The sequence below is a fragment of the Narcine bancroftii genome, chromosome 1 (genome assembly GCF_036971445.1).
Source record: "Narcine bancroftii isolate sNarBan1 chromosome 1, sNarBan1.hap1, whole genome shotgun sequence".
Classification (NCBI taxonomy): Eukaryota; Metazoa; Chordata; class Chondrichthyes; order Torpediniformes; family Narcinidae; genus Narcine; species Narcine bancroftii.
In genome coordinates, this window is record NC_091469.1 from 30653602 (window position 1) to 30662626 (window position 9025).

Sequence of the window (9025 nt, forward strand, 5' to 3'; positions counted from 1 at the left end):
GCCATCACAACATTCCAATCTTTAAAATCTTCTTTAAAGAATTAGTCCCCACATTTATAGGTAATCCTCTCTGATTGTCAATAGTTCTTCGGCATCCTGAATTTTAATTTCCTAATCATGGCAGAAAAAGAAGAGAGAGAGCATGGAAACAGGCCCTTCAGTTTGAGGAAGTAAGGATCTGCCTAGTATGGAATAATGTGAAACATGAATTCTGCAGGCACTGTGATTGTAATTAAAAAAAACACAGAAAGGCTGGAGGAACTCAACCAGTTTTGCAGTGTCCATAGGAGGTAAAAAATATAGTACTGATGTTTCTGGCCTGAGCTCTTCTAAAAGGAATGAACATAGAACAGGAAGGTGTCAGAATAGAGACAGTACTGGCTGGGGGAGGAGATGATACAAACAAAAGGTGTTAATTGGATATGATAAAAGGAGAGTTGAGAATTGATTTTGAATCTATGAAAGAAGACAGAGGAAAGAGAGAGTGAGAGATGGGGAGAGGGGTTTGGGAGGGGGGAGTGATGGAGAGGGAGAAGGGGATGGGAGGGGGAGTGATGGAGAGGGAGAGAGGGAGATGGGGAGAGTGGGAAGAGGAGAGAGGGAGAGGGGGAGGGATGAAGGGGAGAGGGGAGAAATGGGGAGGGGTGGAAAAGGGGGAGGGGAGAGGAGGGAGTAAAAGGGGATGGAAGGGGAAGAGAGGGGGTGTGAAGGGGAGAGGGGAAGAGAGGAGGATGGGGAGAGGAGAGAGGAGAGGTAGGTGGGGGGAGATATACGGTGAAAGAGGAAGACGGAGGGGGTTTTAATGGAAGCCTGAGAAGTCAATGTTAATGTCATCCGATTGAAGGGTGCCTAGTCAGAAGATGAGGTTTTGTTGCTCCAATTTGCAGGTAGTCTCAGTCTGGCAGTGCATGAGACCATGGACTGAAATGTTAGCAAGGGAATGTGATGGAGAATTGAAATGAGTGGCCACTGGGAGATCCATGCTATAGCGATGGACAGAGTCAAGATGCTCAACAAAGTGATGTCTCAGTCTATGTCCAGCCTCTCCAAAGTAGAGAAGACCACAATGAAAGCACTGGATGCAGTAGATGACCCCTGCAGATTCACAAGTGAAATGTTGCTACAGTTGGAAGGACTGGGTGCTGGAAGGTGGTGAGGGAGGATGTATGGATGCAAATGGAGATCTTCTGTTGTCACAGTGGTAGGTGCCAAGGGGATGATTGGTGGGGAGGGAGGAGTGGATAAGGGGGTTACAGAGGGAGTGGTCTCTGTGGAAGGTGGAGAGGGGAATGTGACTACTGGTGGGATCATGTAGTGGATGGCGGAAATGACAGAGAAGGATTTGTTGGATGCTGATGCTGGTGGGTGGTAAGTGAGGTCAAGGGGGGGTGGATTCCAGGGCAGATGTGCGGGTAATAGAGTATGTGGAGGTGAGGGCTGAATTGATGTTGTTTGAAGAAGGAGGACATAAAATTACATAAGGACAGGAACCAGCCTGACCACTGATTGAGATCAAGGACAGAAAAATGGATATAATCCGGAGAATATGATCATTGAACAAACTCACTCACAATGGCAGTACACCTTATATTAACTGAGTTTTGCAAAATAAATGAAGTGTTGTTTTTATCATGGTCCTGAAATTTGTTCTAAGGTTTGAAAAGCACAGAAACTTTTAACAAGCTCATTGGCAATCAAGCATCCATTTTTCCATAAATATTTGATTCTCTGCAAATTTCCACCAACTTCCCTCCAGGTTCTCTCACTAACCTGCACATTTGGACTAATTTAAAGTGGGCAATTAAGCATGTTTCTTGGGGGGGGGGGGTGGGAATGCGGGTTGATAGTGGAACACCCAAAGGAAAACTACATGGTCACAGAGAGAATATGTAAGGACCCATAGATGTCACCAGAGGTCAGGTCATTGAAGCCATGAGGCTGCTGCTCTGCCAGATTTGACTGTGCCTCCCACCAAGATCTGGAATGCCCTCCCAATATCTTTCCCAAATTGGGACTTTTTAAAGGCAATACTGAAATCCTAGCTCCCTCTGTTGCTTTTTGTGATTTTCCTTTTGTGACTTGGGATTAAATGATATATGCATGCAAAGAACTCTGCAATATTTCACTGCTGTAAAAGTGCAAAGTATAAGGTTGGTATGCTGTGGTCACAGATGACCTGTTAGCTTTCTATATGTCAAGCAAATGTGCATATCACTGCCTTCTGCATGGCAAGTTGCGATTTTATTTTTTTAAAATTATTTTAATTGCTCCTTCATTCATTCACACCACTTCAGTGATACTCCAGATTCAAGGTTCTTTTCTGCTTTTTAATAGACCTTTCATTGGTTAAGGATGGTGCCTCTGCACTGTTCCACTGTGTTTTTCTCAATATTCCACACTTGGCCCTCATACTCTCCATTTTTTGACATAATGTAAGACTATACCCTGAATTTTTGTTTTTATTATTGCAAGACTTGCTGTACTTCAGCATAGGTTAACTTCCCTGGATAGCACATAAAACAACACTCCCCCCCCCCCCCCCCCAACTGTATTTTGGTACAGATGACAATAAGCAATTCATTTCAGGTCAATTTAATCCTTTCCTTTGAGAGAAAAATACACCTGAAGACTAGCCGCTGGATTTCCGATGAGAGTATGTGTTACAATTCTTGCCTTGTTAGCACAAGCTCAAATGACTGGAAAATTATCGAAAATTCAAGAGACCCAATCATTTTTGTAATGGTGCCTTAAAAAAAAGCAACGATCTAATATGAAACAGGAGCTATAATATAAACTTGTTTTCGTTCCCAACGTCGTTAAAACCCTGCCAGTCATTTAATGTTATCTATTTCCAAATCCATTGCTTACGATTATTGTCTTGTAAATCCCTCACATGTTGCCATTATTCATTGAAATTTTACAACCACTGTTAAAAGATATATCAACTGAGGTGCTATAACGTGCCTAATGTTCCATTTTGGGAATAGATCATATTTGTAACTTTTAAATTGCACCTACAGGTTTGATTGTGTAATCTCTAGACCCCCCCCCCCCCCCCCCCCCCCCGAAGCCTCTCTCTTCCCCCCCACCCCCCTTGGTTCCTTTAATCAGAAACACGGCGCTGCCCGCCTTTGGATGGCGCTATCTGCACGGATCGACAATCGCCGATGACACACAGCAGGTGACAAGCAGGCAAAGTGGGTTCCCTACCGCGGCTTTAATCTCCACAGTGGATGCTATGTTGTGCAAAGGATATTGGAAACTTCCCTGCATGTTAGGCGGCGACAAGAGCTGTAATGTGGATGCAGCCAGTGACCGCCATCTGACCTTAATAAAAATCCATCTTGCTGCAGAATTTCTGGCTGAAGCACCCCGCCCCGACCCCGCCGTCCACCCAAATCAGGCGGCTGGGAAGCGACAGCAAAAGATAGTGTAAGCAATAAAATGAGCGGCAGGTCGAGTTAACCAACTCCGCCAAAACATTAAAGCAATGCGCCCAAGCACAACGTATGATTCATAGCTGAAGAATGAGCATGTTATTAAACGGAGGCGGAGTGCACTGTTTGAAGTCGCTGTGAGCCCACAGCAGACCACAACCCCATTTGTTGCTTTCCTTAATCTGCCCCTTTTCCACGATTCTGCCACTCGCCTGCACATTTATAGTGAGCAGAAAACCTCTAAAACTTCGAGACGTGAATGAAACAATGTCCCGCCCCCCCCCCCCCCGTCTCCTTTCACGTCCCAAGGACGTCCAAATAGGCACGACGAGAGCGTGCGAACTCCGCACAGACAGCACGCTTGGTCAAGGTCGCTGGAGCAGTGAAACACGTGCCTCCAGTGGCCAGTGCGGTTGGACGGCGGAGGCAGGCGTCGCCTTCAATTACTTGGAGAAATTACAGAAACCACGGATGCTGGAACGAAGAGGGAAGGGACTCAGCGGGTCAGGGCAGCATCCGCAGAGAGAAGTGACAGGTCCTCGTTTCAGATCGGCCTCCTGTTGCAAAGTATATACCTTGATATGAAAGGACCCAACCCGAAACGGTGACTGACTATTCGACCCGCAGAAGCTGCCTGACCCACGGAGTCCCTCCGGATCCTCTTTGTTTGCTCGAGGTCTCAGCGTCTGCAGATTTTGTATTCTTCTAAAGTGAAATAATATGTCCTGGGCAAGTGGCGTGTCATCAGTTCAGTAATAAATCTGCTACTCTCTGTCAAAACCCAGGTCCGCTGGCTGAACCAATCGCCGGTGTCACCTTGTGCTCCACGTATCGCCGCGTTTCAGGACAATTCAAGGTAATGACCATTCCGCTGCCGTCTCCACTTTAAACAGCCAACCGCAGGCAAGATAACCCCAGAACAGCTTGAGGCCAGACCACTGCAAACTTGGTCCTCAGCCTGGCCGTAGGGCAGCCGTCCAATGATATTGCTCTCATGGACTTTAACTGATAAGAGATCGGAGACATGACCACCAGCGCACGTTCCTGGGACTCGGCGGATACTTGCATTTCTCCCCGCGCTGTTACTTTACTCAAATATTCATTTAACTTGCTCTTACGCACGCCTGAAAAATAAAGAGACTGGTCTCCGTACCATTAACGCGTTGAGGACAAAACGCAAAGGGTCCAACATGAAATGAAATCTCTTTGGGGGGGTTTGCTTTATTTATAACCCTGAGCAGGTTCTTCTCAAGGAAGCGAAAATATAAAAGAACCGAACTTGCCTCAGTTACCCTCTGTCCTGCCACGTTGAGGGCGATGGGGAAGGGATGTGGCTGGGACTCCCCAGAAGTTCATAGTGCGATCGCCCGTTTATCCCTGCTTTCAGAACTGCTCTGCTCACGGGATATAAGAACGTGTCAAATACAGGGAACAACGCAGGCTCTTTCGGTCCAAGAACCCGTGCCGCCCAATTTACACCTAATGGACCTACCCCACCGGTACGTTTTGAACGGTGGGAGGAAACCCGAACTCCCAGAGAAAACCGACGCGGACAAGGGGAGAAATTACAAACTCCTAACAGATAGCGCGGGATTCGAACCCTATTTGCTGGCGCCGTAACAGCGTTGCGCCAAACCGCTGCGCTCACCGTGCTAAATATCTGCTACAGAACAGGTAGGTCCCAACCCCCCGATAGGAGTGATATGAAATGGGACCCTGTTTAACACTTCCATTTCCTGCTGATCAAATTGAAGGGCCAAAAGTCTAAATGATTCACTTCACGCTAATGAGACCGAGCTACATTCAGTTTTCTCTTAGCTGAACTCATTTGAGTCTGTCAAGTACTCTCAAGTACCATTCATTCTACGGTGATCCCATTTCCCGTAGCATTCTATAGTGAGGTGACTCAAGTGCACATCTAAATACTTCGTGATTTGGAAGATCCAACGTTTCACAAGGAATCCCCCTCTCCTTCCTTCAGAATAGACGGGTTCGTTTATCTCGGTGAACACAAATTTCAGGGTGGACAAGCGAGGTCAGGGATCTTGATGGCTTTCTGTCGCTCTGATCTCAACCCGTCACACACTGTTAGGCTGAAAGAGTGTCATGTTCCCCGATCCCTTCATGCTCTGCATTGCTCAACTTTCACGCCTGGACTGGGCGATGAAAGTACCTTCTAAGTATGACCTGCCTATCAACGCACTGGAATGTCAGTATCCTGGTCTGATTAAGACCGCTTGGGATTCAATTACTTCCGCGCAGAATTGTTTACTCCATGTGTGGCGAGATTTCCCCAATATTTTAATGATTTCCTGCCCGGCTGAGACGAGAACGCTTCAATCTGAGAGAAGAGGAAATGAACTGACCCAGGTGTAAAAGTAGATGACACAATTTTCTTGTTTATTTTCATTGTGTGATTATATGTTGAACGTTGAGTGGGTGGGGAGGGGGTGGGGGTGTGGGAAGGAGGGGGGGGGGGGAAGGGGAGAAAATGACTGTCTATTCAAGAGGGAAATGTTTGTGTGTTAATATGGTTCATAGTGTGAAATTAAAAAAAAAAATCTGAGCCCTTATAAGGTTAAGGCAGGTTAAACAACTCGATTTCAAAATTCCCACCTTTTGTTGTCCCGTGAAATGGATATGTCTACACAGATTTAGCCTTCTTTCGAATTAGTTGCATCTTAACTAGAGTTTAACTCTATTTCCGCTACACCCTCCGCTCGACCAAAGCTTCAAGGTATCTCTGCTGGGCTTCCTCTTGAACATCCTGAATATATCACTGCGCTACCGGTGGAGCTCCCTTCATCTGCTCACGTCTTCCTCCTTAAACCTGCTCTCTCTTTTCGTCCATCTGCCCAGAAGTGCTGCACAAAAGTATTTGGTTAAATCTCGGACATGATAGCAAAATATCTTTGTTCATTCGCAAACGCCTTATTGAACACGAAATGTTTCATATACCCTAGCCTTGAGAATACAAGCGAGACCTCATTTTCTTTCATAGAAGTTATTTCCTGCCGTTTTATACTCTACAGGAGTCTTGCTTTTTTTTTTCTCCTGAATTTCGTTTGACGCGACCTGCAGGCATCCCAGTTAACAATTTCAGTGGCTTCTTGTCACCAAATTTACTTCAGCAACCAAGACCCTACTACGCAAGTTTTCCACCAAGTCACCACAAACAAAAAAAAACCTTCCAGCAACCTGCCCAGTTTAAACTCGAGTCCCAAACTGCAAAGCGCTTATTTCCCTGCCAACTTTAATCTTCTCTGGCTTAATCACGCGGCATTGAATTGAAAATATCAGAAAACGAATGTGTTCCCCACTGAATTTGCAATTATGGAATGAACGTTTCAAGTAGATGTAGTCCTTCGAATGTTAATTTCTACTCTGATCCAGATGCCACACCAGGTAATGAGTAGCATGACTGAAGTTTCTGAGAATCCTTTCCCTAAGAATATTGATAATGCCATTTTGATCAGTTTTCTCTACAGGTAGCTGAAATACATTTTCTTGGAACATCAAAGTTAGATGTTAACCACTTAACCTTTCAGTCTAATGAACATTGTTCAGAAAATGTTTCTTTGGGACCATTGGTTCTGACATTTTTTAAATATATATGTGATTAAGCAAGATAACTAAGGTCGAAATCATTCATACTCCGTTAACTGAAGCTATGTATGGGCGAGACAAACCAATCTTCCTTCTTCCCCATTATCTTACCGATTGTCTAAATTTAAACAACTAGGCGATGCATAAGTTAAACAAAGGAGTTATAAAGATTTTTCCTCAAAACAGATTTTGGGGGACTCATTTTCTTTCTCTTTATCACCACCAAAGCTCTCTTTTGAGCATGGTCCCTTTTCACAGCACAGTACTGGACAGCAGAAGAAAAGACGTTCGGCCCATCGGATGGATGCCAGTTTTTCGGAAGCTCTACTCCCTGGGTCTTCCCTCACCACCCCGGGCCACGCGAAACAAGTCTCAGCTCTATAACATACAAACTTTATCTTGTTCGGGTACACGAATAAAATCGTTTTAAAAAAATTAAACACGATAAAAACCATTTTGCGAGGTTTTTTTCCGACTTGTACAGGGCAGCATTGCTGATAATACCACGGGAGCCCACTCTGCCCATCATGTCAGTGCCGGCCCATTGAAGGAATTCCTCCATTTCCAACCGCACCTCCTCTCCCCATTAGCGGCGAACCAGTTCCCCATGCGAAAGTTGCATTGTATCTGCTTCCATCGGTCGGCATGCGTAGCTTACCTTGGATTTTCTGGGATATTCCCTTGACACGATGCTGACCACGGGGATTTGGAGAGTGGACGACAGGAATTCCAGTTGTAGCAGTTCCCCAGTAGTCCGCGGGAAAGCGAGAATGGCCGTGACCCCTTGCACCACCACCGTGTGGCAGACGCTTTCTAGGAAGGACTGCGGGTCCCTGCGGGAATCCGGGGGCACGCTGAAGACAGGCAACTCGCCCAGTCCCGTCTCCATCCCCATCACCACCTCCACCGACAGGTTGTATGGCAGCATGCCGTCCCTGGAGTTCAGCTGGCGGGCGGCGCGCAGGAGCGTTTCCCGGGCGTCCTGGCGGCTGAGGGGAGCGGCCAGCCCCAGATCCTGGTCCTGCTCGCCTCCCAGCGTGCTGTTGGGGAGGGAAGGGAGCAGGAGCACGGCTCCCAGGCGCACCGTATGTCCGATGCGCTTGAGGATCCGGCAGGGCTGCGGGTGGCTCCGAGAGGCGGGCGCGCTGCTCAGAAGCAGCAAGAGCAACAGCAGGGCGCAGAGCGGGAGGATAAAGATCCCCGGGAGCACTCGGCCACCCTCCAGCACTCTCATCACCTCTTAGCAAAGGGAGTGGCAAGAGAGAGCGAGGAAAAACACACTCACAGAGCGATAAATTTTACAAATAAATGAACTGAAGCATTCCAGCAAAGAGAACAACTGCAGAGCACCGGGATGCAAAACGCAGATGCCGGCTGCTCTATCAGTGTAGACTGCTACATAAAAGTACAGAGATAGCTTCCCCCCCCTTTCCCCGAGTGCATCAGAGACTGGCAGAAAGCTGCAGCGCAAGGCATCCTCCAAGGAAACTTGTTGCGGCTTGGAGCGCAGTTGCAGCATCTCGCGTTGGACAGCGCCACATTCCACGATCCGTCCATTGCCCACGCGCAAAGGGTTTGGACAGCTGGTGGGACGAGGAGAGGGGAGGGGGGGGGGGGGGGTGGAGAGCGATTGGGAGGTAGTTGCGCCTGCGCAGCAGACTCCACCTCTTCACAAATCCCCTCTCCCCCCCTCCCTCTCAACAAGGATCTGATGGGGAACGCTGGCTGAGTTGGGCCGGTTCCCTCGAGGAGGTGCGCCGGCGAGAGGTCCCAGATGGAGTTGCAAGGAATGCATTGATTGAGCACCATTGAAGAACTTTAAGAAGCACACTGCAGCCGCTTTTGTGCACAACAGGATCCCATAAACAGCAGGGGGGCAACGGCCAGGATTTCGGTTTTGCTGTAGGCTAATACTTCTTTATGCTTGAGATAGATTCAAGACATTCCTTATGTCGGTATGACCAGGGAGATGGGTCTCGGCG

At 47.4% G+C, this 9025-nt stretch overlaps 1 protein-coding gene across 1 annotated transcript in view; it reads right to left on the reverse strand.

Moving 5' to 3' along the window:
- grin3a (glutamate receptor, ionotropic, N-methyl-D-aspartate 3A) overlaps positions 1 to 8277 on the reverse strand; it is a 170104-nt gene extending 161827 nt beyond the window's left edge. Inside the window, exon 1 of the mRNA XM_069921265.1 lies at positions 7702 to 8277. Within this exon, the coding sequence (XP_069777366.1) occupies positions 7702 to 8277 (576 nt within the window). The remainder of the gene's footprint in view (positions 1 to 7701) is intronic.
- Positions 8278 to 9025: the final 748 nt, after the last annotated feature.